This window comes from Maylandia zebra, linkage group LG15, assembly GCF_041146795.1.
Source record: "Maylandia zebra isolate NMK-2024a linkage group LG15, Mzebra_GT3a, whole genome shotgun sequence".
NCBI classification, from domain to species: Eukaryota; Metazoa; Chordata; class Actinopteri; order Cichliformes; family Cichlidae; genus Maylandia; species Maylandia zebra.
This window is the reverse complement of record NC_135181.1, coordinates 25,578,958-25,600,193: the sequence shown is the minus strand read 5'-3', so window position 1 is coordinate 25,600,193 and position 21,236 is coordinate 25,578,958. Positions and strand designations below refer to the sequence as shown.

General features: G+C 42.7%; 1 protein-coding gene across 6 annotated transcripts in view; it reads right to left on the bottom strand.

The window, feature by feature from the left end:
* The window catches only part of pex7 (peroxisomal biogenesis factor 7), a 44,382-nt gene that overhangs the window by 14,942 nt on the left and 8,204 nt on the right, over positions 1-21,236 (bottom strand). For all 6 annotated transcript variants that reach the window (XM_004561081.4, XM_004561080.4, XM_004561078.4 and 3 more), the window contains exons 7-9: positions 14,886-14,992; positions 14,534-14,647; positions 10,961-11,016 (exon numbers count right to left, since the gene is read on the bottom strand). In XM_004561081.4, the coding sequence (XP_004561138.1) occupies positions 10,961-11,016; positions 14,534-14,647; positions 14,886-14,992 (277 nt within the window). The remainder of the gene's footprint in view (positions 1-10,960; positions 11,017-14,533; positions 14,648-14,885; positions 14,993-21,236) is intronic.

The following is a 21,236-nucleotide window of genomic DNA, read 5'->3' as shown; positions in this document are numbered from 1 at the left end:
AAGAACCAGAGTCGATGCTTTAAAGGCTTAAAGAGGAGGAGATGTGAGTGAGAGAGCAATCTCCAAAATGAGGTTATGAAAAATAAAGACGTGACAGAGCGAGCGAGGTAAGTGCAAATAAAACAGTATCCAGACCCCGGCACGGCGGCCAATCACTCTAATTGAAAGACTACTTCTCTTTCTGGTTGTAAGTGTGTGTGTGTGTGTTTAAGCCCTGACGCAGCAAACACTCCCTCCAGACTCATCCACTTTGCAAATGTAATTAAATCATTTTCAGAGGGAACACTGCAGCTCTCACTGGGCTCCATTAGGCCCATATTAATACTGAGGCCCCACCCACCCACACACACACACACGCACACACACACACACACACACACACACACACACAGAGTGATAGGTATCTGGGGACAGTCGAGCATTTAGTGATATTATGTGCTGAGTGTGTTGGTGTAAATCACTGTTCATGCTCAATTTCTTGCACTTGTACATGTTTCTGTGTGTGTGTGTGTTTGCTCTTATACACACTAATTTACTTAACGAGCTTAACAAGAGTTTTTTTTCATAATTCACACTCATGAAGATAAAAATTCTGAGGACCTGAAATAAACAACACAACAGCACTTTCAAAACAAGCTTTTAAATTTACAACACTTGTGATGAGTCAAGAGATTTTGAGATTTTATTTTATTTTATTGGCCTTTTTCAGCTTTATTAGACAGATCAGTGAAGAAACGACAGAAAAGCAGGGGCAGAGAGAGAAGGGGGAAGACATGCGGCAAAGGGCCGCAGGTCGTACTTGAACCTGGGCTGGCCGTTCTGCCATATGGCATGCGGGCGCCCGCTCAACACGCTGAGCTAAACCGGCACCCGAGATTTTGAGATCTTGATTATTTCGTACAGAAAGTAAAAACAATTTCTACAAATATATCAGTGAACCGGGCCCAGTGCCTTTATATTTCAAATAAAGGATCCACGATCTCTTCCAGAGACTCCTGCATGAAGCAGAGGAGGACTGCTGCTGCTTCAACCTATTAACCCTGTTTCCAAAGAAAAACCAACATCCCAACATTCATCCATCATCAGGACCCTGAAAACAGAAACATCTGGACACTGGTGCTGAGCCAGTTGTCTTTTAAAAGCATTGTGTGACCTCTTGGAAAATTGAGACTTTCTGAAATAAAAAGTCTCAGTTTAATGAGATTTTTCTTATTATCATCTAATGATTTAATGCTCAAATATTGGGATAAAAACAAAATCAGCTCGATTTCTACATTTTCCACAGTATCGATATCTAAAAGCATGAGCCACTGCAGTCAGCTCATAGCTGCTAGATAATTATTCTGCCTCTTAATGCACTGAATGGGACCTCTGTGACAGAACTGTCCTGTGAAGCACTGTGGGGGAATAAATCTGTTTGAGCACAGAAAGCACAAGCTTCACTGCGGTTATGAAAAATGAATGAAAACATACAGATATTAGTTAACTGATGTTTCATTCACTTTATCACGAACTATTAATATAACTGTTTATCCTTCATTTTTGAATGGTAAACAGCATGAAAACACAATGTTGCATGAATGAACATCAGAGACAACTTTGCTCTTCTCTGTCTTGGGGAAGTTGAACACTGCCCAGAGTTACCTCTGTCAGGGAGGAGTCACACATTTGTGTTGCTTTGATGCCAGATGTTTGGGGTTTGTGTTTACAAGAACCACAACCAATCCGATCTTTAAGTCTTACGTCATTAGTCGTGCCTGGGCCTAAACTCCGCTGCAGGTCCCTAAGTCACACAATCACTGCGGCGTCACTGAGAGTTAAAACTGTCCAACTCCTTTCATCTGTAATAAAATGATCAGCGTTGTTGCTCTACCAGGTGTAAAAATTAAGTTTAACATCCAGGCATCCATGAAAACCAAATTTATGAAATGTAACGGAGTTAGAAGTTAGCAGGGAGTTAGCTCGCTAGTTTCCATCTAAATATAAAATATACCATGTTGTGGCTGAGAGATTTACAAAACAAATTAAAACGTACAGCTCTGCTATCACTTCCAACATAAATAAAGACAGAAAACAAAATAGCAGTGACGTTTGTAGGGTTACTGAAATTGGGTTAGCTGGTATATAATGATGTGCTACTTGATCGCTAGCGACACAGCTATGTTAGCATAATATAAACAGTGAAGTTAGACGATGAACGCTAACTTTTTTCCACTCAAAGTTAACGCGGGTGTTCCCGAAGGTTCAGGACAAACGCAATCGCATGGAAGGATGCGGTAAACGGACCGAACGTCAGTCGGGAGAACAGGTGAGATAATCCAACCACAATACGAGGTTAGTTATTAATATACTGCTGCATGGGCTGGGCTGCAGTTACATCATAAGGTTTTGAAAACTGAGCTTTAAAATGATTAGTGGTAATAAAACCCGAGAGAGGCCGACAGTGATCACTGACTGTTTTTAGGGCTTGTTGAGATTAAATAGAACAAGACACAAAGCATTAAAACATGTAAAAAACACAAAAGCCTTATTAAACACAGAGTACTTTGGGCCCGGAAGCAGGATTCATTGCGTCATCACCCAAAGACCGGATTCCTTCCATTAGCAGTTAGTACGAGCCAAGATAGCTTTTATCATATTGGACTAGAGCAGGGGTGGGGAGCTCCAGTCTCAAGGCCCCGTCTCCTGCAGGTTTTAGATCTCACCCTGGGTCAACACACCGGAATCAAATGATCAGGTCATTACCAGGCCTCTGGAGAACTTCAAGACATTGAGGACGCAATTTAGAGTGCCCCCCCCCCCCCCGGACTAGAGTAAAAATAGGATGACAAACTCCTTGTGACGAGGGAAAGATTAATCTGTGGTTGTCCCGTGATTACACTGAATTTTCTTCTTTGTTTGATGACGAACTGCAAGTAATTCCAGCAACCAACTAAAGGCCCAGATGTTGATCGTGTAACACCCTCAGCGTCTTTTGACTGCAGAGTAACTGCACAGATTGTCTGGTGGGAGGCAACCCGTCTCCAAACAGTTGCAGCCCAATTTGGACTGACTGCAGTCTCTCAGACAGATTGCTCTGTCATGGTCTCAGCTGCAGGTCAGTCTGTGATGTTGGAGATCTTTGATAAACAGATGAATTATGAGGGAAGAAAAATACAGTCAGTTTGATCCACCATCTGGAACGCATCTGCTAATAATTAAATCATACCTGGATAGAAGAACATATAGGGGAACACTATCAGTCATGGATGGGCCTCCCCAGAGCCAGATCTCTGTGAGATCATCCTGACAGAGAACAGAACAAAAGGCAGAAACATCCAAAGAAGAGCTTTGAACATCCTTCATGAACCCTGGAGAACTGATCCTGAAGATCCTCACAGAGCTGACATAGAGCTGAAGAATAAAGGCACTCATACTTAATATTCACTCTGAAGCTCGTTAGAATAGTACAAGCTCTGTTTTTACTGTATATGCTGTATATGTATATCCATGTATGTTTCAATAAATCATCCACCTGCCAAAACATAAAGAATAATGGGTGGCTCAAGACTTTTACACAGTACTGTAAGTGATGACTAGTTTTTTGGGATCCAATCATAAAGTTGCACATTCTTACTAATCAATCGATCATCACTGCAACAAAAACGAGACACCGGCAGTCATCAGGTTAAATGTGAGGAAGAGGAAGTGGGATCTTCAGATTATGTTATAGATGACAGCAGGTCATGCGTTTGTGTGAACATACGTGACACCCAGTGACTGTCTCACTTAGACAAACACAACATGTTATTTGGAGAAATGAAGCTTGGCCGTCTTTTGTCTGCATTTTCCATGGTAGGTGATTATTTAGCCGCTTTTGTGTTTTATTCTATAGAACTATCCATTCACCTGCCAGCTTTGTGCATTACTATAAAACTCATTAACTCACAGCATGGGGGGAGGGGGGTCACGAGGGCGAAAATAAAGGGCAAAGGCTGTAAAAATAACAGAACGTGTACACAACAACATTAAAGATAAGATGACAACGAGACAGAAATATAAAGAGAACGTGCCCATTAAGCTCATGGCTCTGATCAGTTTAATTTAAACAGGAAATTAATGTTAAGGGTCTCACACACACACACAAATACACGCACGCGGCAGATTGTGTTATCTAAAGCAAACACGAGACGTTATAAAAGGAAAACATGATCTCAGAGTCTCCGTTTCAAACTAAACACCAACTCTGTGTGTTTCAAAAGAGCCCGCAGAGAAGAAAGGCTTAATTAAAAGTCATATATTTTGGATTGTGGTGCTGAAGTCAATCTTTAATATGAAGTATAATATATAAAGCAAGCCTAAAAAAAGAAAGGAAAAGACGATTAATTACATGTATTAAATGTACCGCGATTGTTCTCTGACAGGATTGAAATGCAGAGCTGCATTATAGATCTTTTATAGCCTTAATTTTGCTAAGCTTGCAAATCTTAATCTAATTTATTTGACATTAATGTGTAGGGCGATATGAATGTAGCACAGCATTTACTCTCAGCTTACCTGCCCCTGAATCTTTAAAATACAACTGAAGAACCAAAGAAGAGAAGAAAAAAAACCACGAAAACACAAAAAACACATACTGGAACACTTGTTTTCTGGCTGGCATCACTTTACTGTGGCCTAAAAGAGTCTAAAAGTGTTTGTGCAGAGCATTTTAAACTACATTAATACATTCATGATGAGAAAAATCCCTGAAATCTACGCCGTAACATTCCACGTGACCTGATGTGCACCTCCCATGAAATGTAATTACACTTGAATGGCGTGGAAGGTTGGAGCATAGGGTTAAAAGGATTTTCTGGTGACATCGTAGTTAGGACGTAGATTTCCCGCAGAAGCCTAAATCAAACTTCAAGCACAGCAGGACAGAAAGTGATTAAAACAACTATATGTGTGTGTGTGTGTGTGTGTGTGTGTGTGTTGGTATATTTGCATGTATATCCGTGAGTGTACAGGTGGATTAGGCGAGTGTTTGCTTCCACACGTGTCTCAACACAAAGGGAAGCCCACAGAAGCAGGGATGTTTACTGAGTCAGAGTTCAAACCTAACGTAGCACCTTTTTTAGTACTGACCACTGAAACTGCCTAAAGTTCACTTTAGCTGCAGCAGTGGTGGTGGTGTGTTTAGGATAATATTCACAAGCATTTAAACGCTTTCAGTTATTCACCTGATTAACTTTAGGAAAACAAAATGGTTTTGGTTCAAATCAGTGAATATTTTGTGTATGATGGCTCGCTCAGGACAGGACGGCAACCGCCCCATGACTAGAAAAAAAACGATTACAAGTAGCTGCGGTAACAAACTGAGTTTGAACATGCCTCACCTTTAATCTCTCTTTGCGCAGACCGTTCTCATTCCCAACGCGTAACATACCGACGATTTGTCATGTCTCGAGGCATCCCATAGGAACGCGAAAGGTGACCTTCCGCGTCCCTATGATACGCGCCGGATTGTGGATGGCATACAATGGAACGACACTCCTGGCGGTAACACGCATTCCAGCCGTGTCCAACTCTAACCTTTATCCTAACCTTAACCACAATCTTAATCGTATTAGATAGTGTTTTCCAAAGCGATTAATGATTGGGAAATCATTAATCGCTGAGAACGTGTTGCTCTGCGCCCACTGTCAACCACAGGTCGCCTGGCGGGAGGCTATCTGTCTCCCAACAATCCCGGTCTGACTCGGAGTGACTGCAGTCCGACTCAGACAGTTCGGTGACTTTTCGAATTTCTCTTTCAGATCTGTGAGGTTCTCTCTGGACTCTGAATGAAAGGCATTAACATGAATATCTGTGCATGAAGATTTACGATTTTCACCAGTTTATCACCACAAACAGACTGCATGTAATAACCAGTTCACCCACTCAGTTGACCCCATTCAGTCACAAACTGAGAAACTGAATCCATCTTATTGGCATTTTATTGCCTTGACAAATTTGCTTTGCAGACAGCAGTAGACCTGCTCCCCGTCTACAAAGCAACTGCTTCAGACAATGACTTTGACCATGCTGCGGTCTCAAACCATTGTTTCCCCTCCGTGACTACGACATTAATGAAACATGTTAATAATTAAAATTTCACAATGAGTGCCCAAAACATAAATAATGTATACATCCATAATCCATCCTTAACTGATTATTTGATCTAAGTTTGCAGGGCTTGCCCAGAGACAGAGGGCCAGCAGAAAGACAGACAATAACTCATGCTCAGATTCACACCTGCACAGAATTCAGAATGTTTGGACATGGAGGCAGTCGGAGCGCTCGCAGCGAGCATTAGCAACAATGCTAACAGATGTTCTAGTGTGACCCCAAATACCAACAAGTGAGGAAAATGTCTCACACACACTGCTGTGTGTGTGAGAGCTTGTGGACCTGAATGTGAAGAGGGGCGTTTCCTCCTTTTGGGGTTATTAGAGCCCACAACTGTCACACCTGAGGGATGCTTACACACACACACACACACACACACACACACACACACACACACACACACACACACACACAGCTGACAATGGGTGATAATTGTCTTCATATCCTGTGTTTGGAGTATTCAACGCAAAACAAACATGCATCACGTTGCTATTGAAGAAGCACACACACACACACACACACACACACACACACACACACACACACCGGGTATTCATATCTTGTGGGGACATCTAATTAACATAATGTTTTCCCGAGCCCCTTCTCCTAACCCTAACCATGAAACATGAATGCCTAACCCTCAGCCTAAACCTAACCATAACCCAAATGTAACTCTGTCAATAAAACCACATTTTGAGTCTCAAAGTTGTCTTCAAACTTGTGGGGACCAGGATTTTGCATAGTAAACTTCCAATTTTTGGTCCCCACAAAGATGTGAATGCACGCTCACACACATACACAGACACACACACCTGTTTGGTCAATCAATCACCTCTAGGATGATATCAATCAGTTACTTCCTGCTGCTGTTACAAAAACGACTTGATACCAAAACTAGGAGCAACATAGAGCTTTTAAGCTCTATGTTGCTGAGCCGTTCATCACTCTTTGTGGGTTTATGATTACAAACAGCTGCTTTCCTATTACATGCAGGTATTAAGACAGTTTCAAAGTGGACCCGCTCTGCTGGTTTTGCCGTGTTTTCATCTTAAGCTCTGCGTGATTTGGTGAATTACGTTTCTCTGCATGACTCAATTGCTCCTGCAGCTGACAAGACACCAAACAAAGGATGAAAGGAAAGATTGGTGGCGAGCTGAAAGAGGGAGCCCGCGGAAATAAACAGCAGACATTTAAGATGCCAAACATAACTGAGGGAACAACAGCTAAAACGCCAAAGGGAAGACGGACAGCTCAAAGCGGGACGTGCCGTTAGCTGGGTCTGTGTCAGACCCCGTGTTTTATTGATCCGAGCTTTAATTGGCTCAGATACTCTATGTAGACTGCTGGGCTGCCCTGACACACACACACACACACACACACACACACACACACACACACACACACACACACACACACACACACACACACACACACACACACACACACACACACACACACACACACACACACACACACACACACACACACCTGCCAGATTCCAGCAGATTTTTGCTTGCGGCTGTGAGCTCGTCAGCATCTGCAGTAATAATCCACAGAAACACTAAGAAAGCACCAAACAAAGGTTTTTACTGTTGCCGTCCTTTACAATGAAGCCCCGAGGCTGCAGAGAAAGATTTCTGGCATAAAAGTGACGATTACAAATGATTTAGGACAATAAATTCTGAAAAACACTTTGTATATGCAAGGAAGGTTTGCTGAATACAAACAGGCAGCAGCACTTCAACACTCAAATTATACCGTGCAATACAAGCACTTTAAATACTTTCATGTTTTATCTATTACGCAGACACTCAGACTCAAAATCAGACAGAGACGTAAAGAAATTCTCGAGAACAACGATCTGACCCAAACAGAGCCCTGATCGCGGCGACGCGAAGCACAAGAAGAACAAAGTCAATCTAAAACAAGACCAAGAGCACAAAACCAATTCCACAACTGGATAATCATAATGGACTCGGGCTGGGATCACACGAAGAAACAGAAGAAACCAAAATAATGTGTTTACAAGTTTTATTTATATACCACCGAATCACAACTACTGTTGCCTCCGTTGTTTCTCCATCAGTACTTTATATTGTAAAGATGATAATACAGAGAAAGAGTGGGAAGGAAAAACTCCCTTGGTCGCGTATCCATCATTTATTTATTCTGGTCAAAGCTGATTCTGACTAGAAAAAAATGAAAAGAACTAAAGAGGCAGAGGAACCAGAGAGAGACTACATGAAGGAAAAGTTTGTGCCAAGGACAAAATTAAGCGCCAAACCAGACTGAAAGCGATCTAAACTTGGTCCGAACGGATTCTGGTATTTATTTTTCATATGAAAATGCTGTAGGTACAGATAGTGGTTTCTTAGTTACCTCCAGCTGCTTATTACCACATAATGGACCTTGTTACAGATGTGTTATCTGAAACATCGTTTAGACTTTTAAAGGCGGATGTCATTATGTCCAAGTTTTATTTATAACTTGAGACTTCACTCATCATGATAATTGTAATCAAGGACACTTCATATCAACCAAAACTGATCTTCTGTATAATAAAGAATAAATTTAATGAACAAAGCATTAAAATTAGTTCCCATTTCAACTTTTAATACTTGTAATCATTCAACTGTCTTCATATCATGTTAGCATGAGAGTCTTTCCCATCTGTGCCTCTCAACATCATCATTGTATTTATTATAATCGTATCTGAGGTTGTCCACAAACTACAGAGGGAAGAGAAAATAAGTGGAGGCCACACAGCAGCATCGCTTCTGCAGGGACGGTTGGAGATACCGGATCTCACGTCAGCACCTTCTCCACTGGCTGTCATTATGTAATGCTAACACTGTTAGCAAAGCATCTGAAAGAAGCTTGCGTCTCTTAAAAAAAATCAATTATTTTAGATCATCTTCCATCCGGCAGCTCTGCATAATTAGCATACAAGCTTCACATCCTGTCTTTATTAAAGATAAACTTAGAGTTTGAATGCTTTTTGTTCGTTTCTTAAGCGTGTGCAGCACAGAGATGCATCGAGCAACATGAGCAGAGACCCGCTGTCACTCATTTTCCATCGTACATCCACTGTTACAACGTTGGATCTTCTTAAAACATCATCCCTGCAAACTAAACACTCCCTCAGCTTTCCGGTTGCTCCAAACACTCAAGTCAACCAGTTGTTTCTGTCCCGTTAAGCTGCATGATGTCACAGAGAGGGCGTAACCCTAAAGTGGTCATCTCGGGGCAGAGTGATCCGCCTGGTTCGAAAGACATTGCGGCCAGCTCTGGGAACCCCTCTGAGAATTTCTCAGAACTTGAAGCAACATCTTCAAATGAGTTATTTTGTCAGAGCAACAGTCCCCAAAACAAACACATTCCTCACATTAGAGAAGAAAAAACTACTGAGTGGTTTAAATGACTCATCGACTGCCAGACTGCTTCCTCATTCGTTTTCCTTTCACTGATTAATCACCGTTAAACAACGTCTTGCTCCAGGCCGGACAACAGGGCAACCTCACCTTTCATCCATCTTACTGCATCTGTTTATCCATCATCTGCCCGCACAGCCTGACAGACGCACAGAACAACATCGATTCCTCTGTGGTTTTAAAGAGCCGAGCGGACAGAGAGGACGGATCAGATATATTCTCATGAGAAGCACAGAGGCAGTCTCCCTTGAAATTACACATTTTATTAACTCATCCTCTGTGGCCCAATAAAGGAGCAGCTCATCCTTCCTCTGTGTCCGTCCCTCCATCTCACACACTGGTTAACTTTACCGCAAATTCTCCCTCAGTGTCCTGACTCGTTGCTTCTGCCATGATGACACCATCCATTCCCTTTGGCAGTAACTGAAAGGAAAGGAGCAGAAATACTGTGCAGGCCACATCACATCGCCGCTCCTTTAACCTCGAAAGAAAGTTCCTTTCAAAGAATCAAATTTGCATGACAAAAACTTTACAGGTTATCTTAAAGACCCAGAGAGGAGACTCATTTCTGCAGAAATGTTAACATTACTCTGCAGGTGTAGGTCATCCACACCGTGCACATGCTGCACGCCCCAGCCCTGAAATAACCGCTGGCACCTGGATTCCTCTTTGTAACTTAAAGCCGACCTCGGAGTTTATTTGTCCAGAATAGATGCTCGTTCTTCCACATGATGTACTGGCTCACTGGGAATTTGGACTTTTTCACACTCATTCTTTGGTACCCAGGGCTTTCAGCTGGGGGGTAAAAACGAGCGGAAACCACAAGGAGCTGTGAAGATGGTTGGAGTTTGCTCGTGTTTTTGTCCATTTTGTCTCAAGTGAAGTCGAAGCTTCAGGAAACGTCGAACTCAGGTGATCTCTTCATTTATTTAAGTCTGATTTATTTGAGATGTTTCAAATTTCAGATTAAACTTTTGATTTCTGGCATCCACTGCAGCTCACAACGTCAATCATTTCTAAATACGCCTGTTGTGAATAATGTTCTGCATTAACCTCCGGAGCTGAATAACTAAAGAGCAAAGCGACGTCAGGCCCATCATTTTTAAACATCTTGAACTATTTGTTCGCATCTTTATTTTCTTTGTTTAATGTGTAAATGAGCTCAGTGGGGTTTATGCTTTGCTTTGCTCTCTAATGTTTTCTCTCCATTTCTCTGTGCAAACACATTAAACTTGTAGAGCAGCTTTCACAAAATGATGTGGAACAAAATGAGTTCCACATGCTTGCTCGCCTGTTAGCGCTCCTAACGTTCTACCAGCACTGAGCTGCAGAGAACCTTGTTTAATGGTCCTTAAATAAACAGGTCGAACAGAGAGAAACGCCACAGGTGATCTTACCTGACAGTGAAGTCATACGAGCAGGACGCCAGCACAGTCTTATCAAAGGGAGAAAACTGCAGGAAAAGGAACAAAATGGAAAACGGTTTATTGAGATCATGTTTCCAAAGGAAGAAAGGAAGAATAGCAAGTTATCAGCTTTAATCTCCATCACAAACACCTGCTGCTTTCCTCAAATATTCATAATCTGATTACAAAGAAACAATAATATGTAATAATGTGAAGGGGAGTCAAAAACCCTCCAGAGGGACATGCTGCACACCTTTTAACCTTAAATCAGCATGGAGGTGAAGGAGGTAGGGCATGTTTGACAGTTTGAAGGTTTAAATGAAAAAAATGACACATTTTACAATGTGTCGTTGGAACTTCGAGCTCCGCTGTGCACACACAAGATAATAACCACAACGTGAAAAAGTGCTGAAATGTTTTAGACTTTTAAAGTAAAAATTACTGTGTGTGTTTTACAAAAACGCCAGTAATAACTGCAGTTTTCCTTTCACAATATGCAGAACAACAGAAGACGCTGCTCAGTTTGTGCTTCATGCACATGCCACTGTTTCTGATGCTGAGCTCCAGTTTGTCCCCATCATCCAAAAAAACAAACAAAAAAAAACTACATTTTCGTCTCCATCATGAAAGAAAAACAGCTTCCGGCAGGCTGAGCAGAGTTTGCAGCATTTCTCTGCTCACCAGTTTGTGCAGAGACACGGAGAGCCTGCGAGGAGTCCACAGAGAGCGATTTCACCGACGACGCACTCCCAAATTAATTTATTCGCTCATTTGTTCCCCTCTCTGCATCTGACAGTTTCACCTTTCATATCGAGTCCTGGCCTCGTTTAACATCCTTCTCTTTACTGCACTTCACGTTCATTTAACGCTGCTTTACTTGCAAACACATTTATTACCAAAGTAAAACCCAGGCAGCTGTGACGATGCAGCAGAAATGTTTGGTTTGCAGGTAAGCTGCTCAGAAACTGCTAACCAAGCAGCAGCTGGCAGGGCTGGAAAGTAAAGGCATCACAGAAGCACCAAAAACCGCACTTCCTATGACGTCCACTTAAGGCTGCCGGCAGCAGTGAGTCGGTCCTCATAGTATAGCTTAAAGATCGAGGCGGGGCCGCTTTACCTGACAGGTAGAAGTCGACACAGGTGGGTGTAGCTTACAGACTGTCCACAAGTCTGGTGACATTCTACCATCTGATCTGTTATTTAGCAGCAGTTAGCAGATGTGTGTGTCTGTGGGGTTTATATTCCCTCATTATCTCATTCAGACTACACTTTATGTGCCCAACCGGGACAATGTAGTGAAAAACGATTTAAAAAAAAAAAAATCAAGGCTTTGAATGAGGACTCAACAAACCAGTGAGTGAGGTCACAGTGAAATATCCATTGATAGTTTACCCCAGGTTTGGTTTGGCTGGAGTTTGAGTGAGGAGCCTTCCACCTGTAAAGCCAGAGCAGTACGCAAAACGGACTGAGCACGCTCTGACTTGTGTACTTCGAGACAGGGATTCCTCTTTTGTCAGAGGTTCATTACGTGCTGATCACTCGTCTGTAAGAAACTCGCTCGCTCACCGTGAATTTTTGATGTGACAGCCGAACAGAAGCGCCGCGGTCCGCCTCTGTTCATTGCTTTATTTTTATCTCGTTACGCTCCTGCTGCCGATCACCTTGTTTGTGCTCCCTGCAGAGAATCGATACAAGCTGACAGATTTGCAAATGGTGACAAGCAGTTTCAGAGCAAGTCTCCTCGATCGATGGGGTACAGCTGTGCTGAAAAAGCCCACAGCAGCAGCTCGATGGGCTGAACCTTTAAAATAACAGCCTGGCTGATCTGAACAGGTCATTGAGTTTTTTTTCTTGACTCTTGAACATTTAAATGTCAGTGAATCTGCCAAGAGTCAACAGGAATGATATCAGCCGATATCCATGTTTGGCCAATATATTAGTTTATCCCTAATGAGGATCACAGTTATTGGGAATGAATGAGTCTAAGCAGACTCCGCGTTATTGAATGCAGAATGTTTATGGTTATTATGCTGTGAACATGCTAACCTGTAACCTGGAGCGCTTCTGTGTGCTTCGTTAGATATGAAATTCTCAGACTTTATCTCAGCATGTTCCTTTTTACCCCGTTCTGGTGACCCAGTGTGTGTTATGAATGCTTTATTATGGAGAATGGCTCTCCATATGTCCGTCTAGTTTTTCCACTTCTTCGTACATTCCCTCATGCCCATTCCACCCAATCTGATGACATCGGTCAGTCCTCATTTTGAGGCTATAATTATTTTTCCTGTTGTTCTCTCACTGATAAATGGGGCAGGGATAGCTCAGTAGGTAAAGTGGTCGCCCCATGATCGGAAGGTCGGCGGTTCGAATCCACTTAACGGCTACCCTGAGGTACCCCTGAGCAAGGTACCGTCCCTACACACTGCTCCCCGGGCGCCTGCTTAGTGGGCTGCCCACTGCTTCACAGAGTGAATGGGTCAAATGCAGAGAAAAACAAGTAATTTCCCCATGGGGATCAATAAAGTATCCATTATTATTATTATTATTATTATTATTATTATAAATGTAAAAACCACAGAGAAAAGGTGGCAGAATCGACAGTAGTGAAGAGGCACGACATGTGGTTATGTTTCAGGGAAGTGCACGTCGGGGTACGGTGCAGTGTTTTAGAGAGGTCTGTGGTTACGACGTAGCGACGATGCCACAATAAGTCTGCACGAAATCTGCATCAGTGTAATGTCCTCCGTGTGTGTGTGTGTGTGTGTGTGTGTGAACAGCACATACATCACTGCACACACACACACACAGTGTAGCACGAGAGTGAGGTCTTATTACCACCATTTGGTTGGGTGTTTTGACGCTGTCAGACTTCACACTACATCTCGACCAGCGCGCGCGCACACACACACACACACACACACACACACACACACACACACACACACACACACACACACACGGAGGACATTACACTGATGCAGATTACAGTGAATATGCTTCAGCGGCACACACTTAGGCTACGTCTACACTAATCCGGATAAATTTGAAAACGGTGTTTTCATCTAAAAATGCTCCGCGTCCACACTATCATTTTCAGTCGTTTCAGAACATTTGTTCATCCACACTGAAACGGCTGAAACGCTTACGTTCCTGCATTGCGCATTCATGAAACTAAAGACGATTCAACCTCTGTTATTTGAGAATTAAAGAATTTAAAGAAAAGCTATCAGTACAAACTGATATTAATCTTTAATAGGGTCGTCAAAATTGACAGCAAACAAAACATCTGCCCTATAATGCCCTCTGCTATCTTAGTTTCATTGGTCACATGACTGCATCATATGACTAAAATGTGTCATTGTTTCCGAAAGTCTCCGTTTATGCAGTCTGTGTGTGACGCGAAAACATTTTTCATGGTTAGGGTTGGGGGTAAGGGGCTAGGGAAAGCTTTATGTCAATTAGATGTCCCCACAAGATATAAAAACCCAACACGTGTCTGTGTGTGTGTGTGTGTGTGTGTGTGTGTGTGTGTGTGTGTGTGTGTGTGTGTGTGTGTGTGTGTACCTTGAGTCTGCGGATGGCGTACGTGTGTCCCAGCAGTTGATTGACAGGCTGCCGGATGTTCCTCAGGTCCCACACACACACAGTACAATCCACTGAACCTGTGGCCACAACATTCTGCAGACAGACACCAGCTAATCTTTACAAAGCTAACCGGGTTAAAGGTCACAAAATCAGATGTAATTTTAGTGTTTGATGCAGACAGTAAAATGCATTTAAACAAACACACTTCTCTGTATAAATGAAGGCTGGCATAGAGGTTTTTAAATGTATTGTTTGTTTGTTTTTAAGTATCTTTTAAACCAAATATGCCATTTAATATATGGAACCTTTTAACCAACTGGAGGGCCTGTACCTGGTCATATTTGCACCAATCACAGCTGAGGATCTCTGCCTTGTGCGCTGGGATGGCCAATCTGCACGCCGCACCCTTCACATCCCAAATTCTGAGCGTCCCGTCACCTGAGAGTACAAATAGAAAGAGAAGAGTATTCGAGTTTATATAATATATCCAGGTGTTTTTGTGTAAATATGCCTTGTTTTTCTGTGTTTCCTCAGTTTTATCGCCTTACCTCGCTCAGTATTTGTTCTATTTTATTTCACACACAGTCAATCCAATATATCTTTATTTGTTTGAGAGTCAGCAATAAAAGTGTTTGGTTAGAGCTGCTCAACCTGCAGGAGTTTCTGAGAGCTTCTCTTATCATATCTGCTGACATGGGGGGAAAAAAATCAATTCAGGACGCCTGAAAATGACTGAAAACACATTTCCTGCAGAAAAAGAAAGAAAAGGCGTCCAGACAGCTGAGATTTGGGCAGAAACTTCACATACCACTGAAAAACGCTCAATGATGAAGACAAACTATGGAAATGGAGGGCTTATAATATGACCTTCTACTGGATTTACATTTGTCCCATTATCAATGTGCTGATCCCAACTCACTCGCCATCAGCCATGAAGTGAAATAAACTTCTGAGGTGAAGAATTTAAGAGAAGGATGTGAAGAGAAATCTAAAAGAAGTGAGGTGGAGACTGAAAGTAAAAGGAGGTTAATTGAGGGGAACACTGCTGCCAGTGTTTCGAGTTCCTGCTGACGTCAGCTTTTATTTTAGCGCATGAGCTCCTTCATTTCATCGTCTCTCATGAGTTATGGGACTCATTTCAGGGACCACTCATTATGGCATCCACACAGATCTGTGTACTCATTTTGTCACCCAGTCCAGTCGAGGTGGTGTGTGTGTGTGTGTGTGTGTGTGTGTGTGTGTGTGTGTGTGTGTGTGTGTGTGTGTGTGTGTGTGTGTTAGTCTGACAAAATTCCACGAAATGCGAATTCCAAATTAAAAGCTGATTTTAAATCTGAACCTCTTTCCCAACGTGATAAACTCAGACTGACCAGAATGTTCCTACTGGTCAACACACACACACAGAAAAGTGTGTGTAAGTGAGTTTCTGGGCAGAGGTTGAGGGTTTGCCAACACACTGCGACAATCATCAAGCAGAACTTTTACACCCCTCCTCCTCCTATTCTTCCTCCTCCTCTTCATTCAGGGGTTTATTCAAACTGCAGTGAAGACCTCGGTGTTCTTCACGTTGACCTGGCAGCAGTTTTTTTTACTTCCGTCTTAAAAAAACTTGACTGTCACAGACTAAGGCTGAAGCCACAGCAGAAAAACCTCCAAATAAAACTGACGGAGTTAAAACCTCCAACCGACTCCCATTCAGAAAGCTTCACCCTTGAAATACCAGTTTTACTTCTATGACTACATCCTGGTTCCCTGTGCTGACGGTCCGTGAGTCAAGTCCCAAAGCTTGTGTCCTTATTTCTGTCATGCACAGTACATCTGTTTCAGTCAGTTTGCACACCGTGTGTTCCACTGTTCCCATATGGAAAAGAAATCTTCTAAAAGACTTGCATCATATAGTGAATCATATAAGGCTTATATGATTTACTCATGAAGTGGCCACTTTCTCATTACTTTCATGTATTGTTTTAAGAAGTATCCAAAACATGCAAGTTTCATTTATATAATTTTTCAAGGGATCTTATATCTGTTTTCACACTTGTATGCTTTTCATACAAGTTTCACACAAGACAGATACAAACTTTACAAGATTTATATATCTTTTCAATATGGGTTGGCTCTGAGTGATGTCAAGGAGGGTGGGCGTCCTTAACCTGGTCATGATGGCTATCCACCCGTTTGTGAGGAGCGTCCAAACAGAAGAACGCTGCATCCTAACGCTTGTTTCAGACAGAGGATGAACTGAGAGGTGCAACCAGACCAGCATGACATGAAGGACTGCAGCTTTATCAGACAGCACAAGTGATGAAGTCAAACGTGTTGTCTGCATGTTCCTGAGTCACTGTAATGATGGAAGGACTGAGGCGTGAAGTCAGAGTTGGGTTAGGGTTTGGCTCTCAGCTGTGATGGTTTCAAGCTTTAGAAGCTTGGGAATAAACCCAGTGTTGACATTTATTCTGGCAGAGCTTTATTTAAATTTGTAATAATGTCAAAGAGCCAAAGAACAAGGATAGGGGATAAAAGTTGGGGCCACGTATCTGGGAACAGAATAAATGTGGCTAATGGGATTGTGTGAGCGGCTCTCCTGAAACAACGCCACCTGAAGCCCGTTGGAGGCCAACAGGCTGAATAATCAGCTCCAGGACTGATTAAAGAGCAGGCCGAGGGGAGTCGCTTCTCCCAGGCTTCACCTCCTGTTTGCTGACCAGCACATTAATCTCCTTCTCTACTTCACTCCTTGCACCTCCTCTTTAATCCCAGCAATGGCTCTGCACCCTCCCCCAGCATCCCTCCACACGGCTCTTCATCGATTCTTTGAGTAACATTTTAACCCTTATCCTCCTCTTCCTCTCTGGTTCTTTTTCTCATTCACACTCTGAGGGGTGTGTGTGTGTGTGTGTGTGTGTGTGTGTGTGTGTGTGTGTGTGTGTGTGTGTGTGTGTGTGTGTGTGTGTGTGTGTGTTCGTTCTGCAGTGCTGACTTCTGTGAAAGGGTCACGGTTTATTACACCTATAATCGCTGCTGTATCAGCAGGTTCAGCTAATACACACAGACACACCTGCAGCCACGTTTTAGCGTCTAACACTTTTTTTTTTTTTTTGAGTCAACTGTCCAATTACGCTTGCTCTTTGTAAAGAGGGGGACATGTATAATTATATAAGAGTCACAAATCCAAACCCTTCCTCCAGTTTGGAGACGAATGCAGAGAGTCTGCGCTTTAAGCTCGTATTATGTAACAAAAGTGATCGTAGCACACAAATAAACAAGGACACTAGCTGTTGATTCCAACCACAGCTCTTCAACTGTGAGAGTGAGAGAGAGAGAGAGAGAGAGAGAGAGAGAGAGAGAGAGAGAGAGAGAGAGAGAGAGAGAGAGAGAGAGAAACGAGGAGTCAGCAAAGCGGGGGTGATTTCCTCTACTCATCTCACTTAAAGACTTTACAGTGTGGACCACAGTGTGGGTACATCATTCTGGTCCACACACACAAAGTCATCATGTACTGTTTTCTGAATACACCCCTGTCAACACTAATATAAGCATTATTATACACATAATGTATGTAGGTGGTTAAAATGCTTAAACAAAAACCTCACATCTAAACCTCGCTTAAAAAAGGTCTCTGGAGAACTTGGTGGTCAAAAAGAGCCGTCTGATTCCAAACTGGTTCCAGCTGCTGATGGCATCTCTGCTGGCTCCAAACCTCCTCTGGACGGGGGAGCACTGCTCTCTCTTCACGCCTTACTATTTGCATTTTAAAACCTTTTTTCTCGTTTCACTTGAATTTCCAGAGTCCAGGCTTAATGTGATCACAGCGAGTGTGTGGGAGACTGTAGCAAAGAGGGTGCAAATAAGAAGCTGCAGGAGGAGCTGCAAACACAAAGATTTACATGATTGTTTTCAGTAGCAGACGGAGATCAACCACCTCCAGAGCTTATCTGAAGCACCACGACCACTGGTTCAAACGAGCACGTGTGCAGTTTCATCGCATCTTTGATCAGAGCGAGCTGGCACAGCAGCAATCAAGCAGAGGAATTACACGCAGACGAACAGCTTCTTTATATTCTGAGATTACTTTCCGTCACAGCTGTGCTCGTGTGCAGGAGACAACAAAGAGAGGTGGCTGGTAGATGAATGTAAAGCCTTCAACCTACACAAATAAATGTGGGCTTCGCTGACTCAAAAATCCAAGCATCTCAGCAGCTTTGTCTCCAGTAAAAACCACGAAATGCAATCAGCTCATTAAAATGAAGGATGCTGCACAGAGTTCAACAAGTTTGTGGAATGAGTCCATAAAATCTACCATACCTGCTTTTAATTTGGCCCATTACTCATCCATTTTGGGATTTCAGCACAGACTTCACACTTGCAGAGATCAAACATCCAGCCAGCTGCCTGAAGGTGAGGAACACTTGCAGGGTTGTGCACCATGACTTCCTTCCCCGGGTCAGACTGTTAGCACAGAGTCTGCTTCAACATCCTGAAGCATCTGAAGGACATGACCCAGAGCGTGCACTGAAAACAGGATTTTCTCTCCTTTCTGGTAACGATGGGTCCATGTAGCTGCTCCCTGGATGCACATCCAGTTTAAAAGTGGCAGAGATGTGAGCATGAGCACTCAGTGCTGAGATGAACCTTTAAAACTTTAATGCAATGACCAGGAAATAAACTGAAGGAAGAATTGCCTTGATTGGTAAGTTGTTATCAACCATTGGTTACTTTGTCTCTGAGATAATTATCCATTTGCACACTGATTTGCAATTTCATTCATTTAAAAAAAAACAAAAAAAAAAAAAACCTTTATTGTTCATATTCTAGGATCATTGTTTCGATACACTGGAGTAGATCCAGCGTGCACCAGCAGGAGCGATCAGACAAAGTTTAAATCCAGTTTATATTTTCATGGGCTGAACTTTTTGATCGCACCTGTAATTTTACAGGCTTTCTGTCAATATGATGGACAGAACGTGAGTGACCATCGTTTATTTAACCTCAGTCGTTCTGGGCCTTTTTTTAAATACAGGAAACAGGAATGACACGTGTAGGTGGAGTCTGAGTTAAACACAGTTCATTGAAAGGTCAGAGTTTAACTGATGATTACTGAAGCTTTGATTCACTGAGAGCTCAGAGCGACTAACCAGCACTGCAGACTCCAGAGGAGACCTGGAGGGCAGATCGAAGCCTAACAAACAGACACAGACCCTCATCTGATTCTCAGGCTGGAGGTGGGGATCTTTGTCTGCCACTGAATCGAGCTAAGCGGAAAGAGAAATGAGAGGACTGAGGAGGAGGCAAGGAACAAAAGAGGAGGCAAGGGAGAGAAGCAGTGAGGAGCATGGAAACCCAGATAAGCTTATCGGAATGAGACGCCATCTGCACCACGCCTTCACCGTATCTCTGCTTCTCCCGGTTTGTCACTTCCTTTCTCTTCAAAGTCATGAGTGGCTGTAGCCTCTCAAGCTAACACTAAGTGCCACCAGAGGGGAAGCCGTAAGATAGAGATAAGGTGGCAAAGCTCCACCATACACTAATCATAGGTAGCTGTGCTTGAAAACTCATCCATCCAGCCATCCCTCTCAGTTATTATCCGACTCATAAGTTATAACAGAAAATACAAAAATATGAATTTTGATTTAAACCCCTAATAACAAGTAATAATAATAATAATAATAATAATAATAATAATAATAATAATGCACAGAGAGCATGATCCAAGGCGACCTGTTGTAGGGTAGCTTTGCATGATTCACAGGTCAAAATAATCCATATGGATCTCATATTGCCTTTCCTCAGTTCATCCTCTGTCTCAAATAAGTGATATTAGCTCCTCCCCCCTTTAAGGCAGCCGTCTTCTGATCAGTTATCCCTGCAAACAGCAGGTTTGATTGTCTCAATGCTGAGTTTAAAGTCATTTAAAAAAAAACAAAAAAAAAAACAGAGCTTCTGACTGACAGGTCACTGATCTATGAGCATCCAGCGCTCCACCAGTGATTCACCATGAAGGCACGGTGCTGACATCCACCAGTCTGTTTAAACACTCTGGAGCACGAGCAGAGTCTTCTCTGGCTTCAACATGAGCACCATTAAAATATTTCGCCAACACCTATCTTCAACACTGTAAAGTCTCAAATAATGATAAAAACTCCAGTATTTTTTTGACTTCAGCAAAAAACAAAAAACTCCAAACTGCCGCTCAGCCTCTGTGTGTGTACAGGCCAGCTCCACTGAGACAGCTGACATCACAGGAACACAGGTACACTAGTAAAAGGTCAGATCACCCACTGAGAAACACCACTGGGACCCACTTCAGCCGTTCTCCACCAGCCTGACAATTACACCATCACACACCGTCATTAAATTGTGTTGAGCTCCAAAATCCAGAGTGGCATCACATTTTTCAAAATGATTCAAACCTTTTCTCTTCAGATGTTTCTGAGATGCCTGAAACTCTCAGACAAACATTGTTCAGTTACAAACATGAAAAAATGAATAATCTGTCCTCTGCTCTCATCATAAATATGACCGTGAGCAGACCTCTGGGTTTCCAACCTCGGTAACGCCTCGTCTCTTTTCTCACCTGAGTAAACCCAAATAGAGAGAGGACACACTGAGCATGTGCGACAGGAACTCTTCACAGCTTACTGACTCAGAAAAAAAAACGATGCTGTTATCACAACAAGCGCTC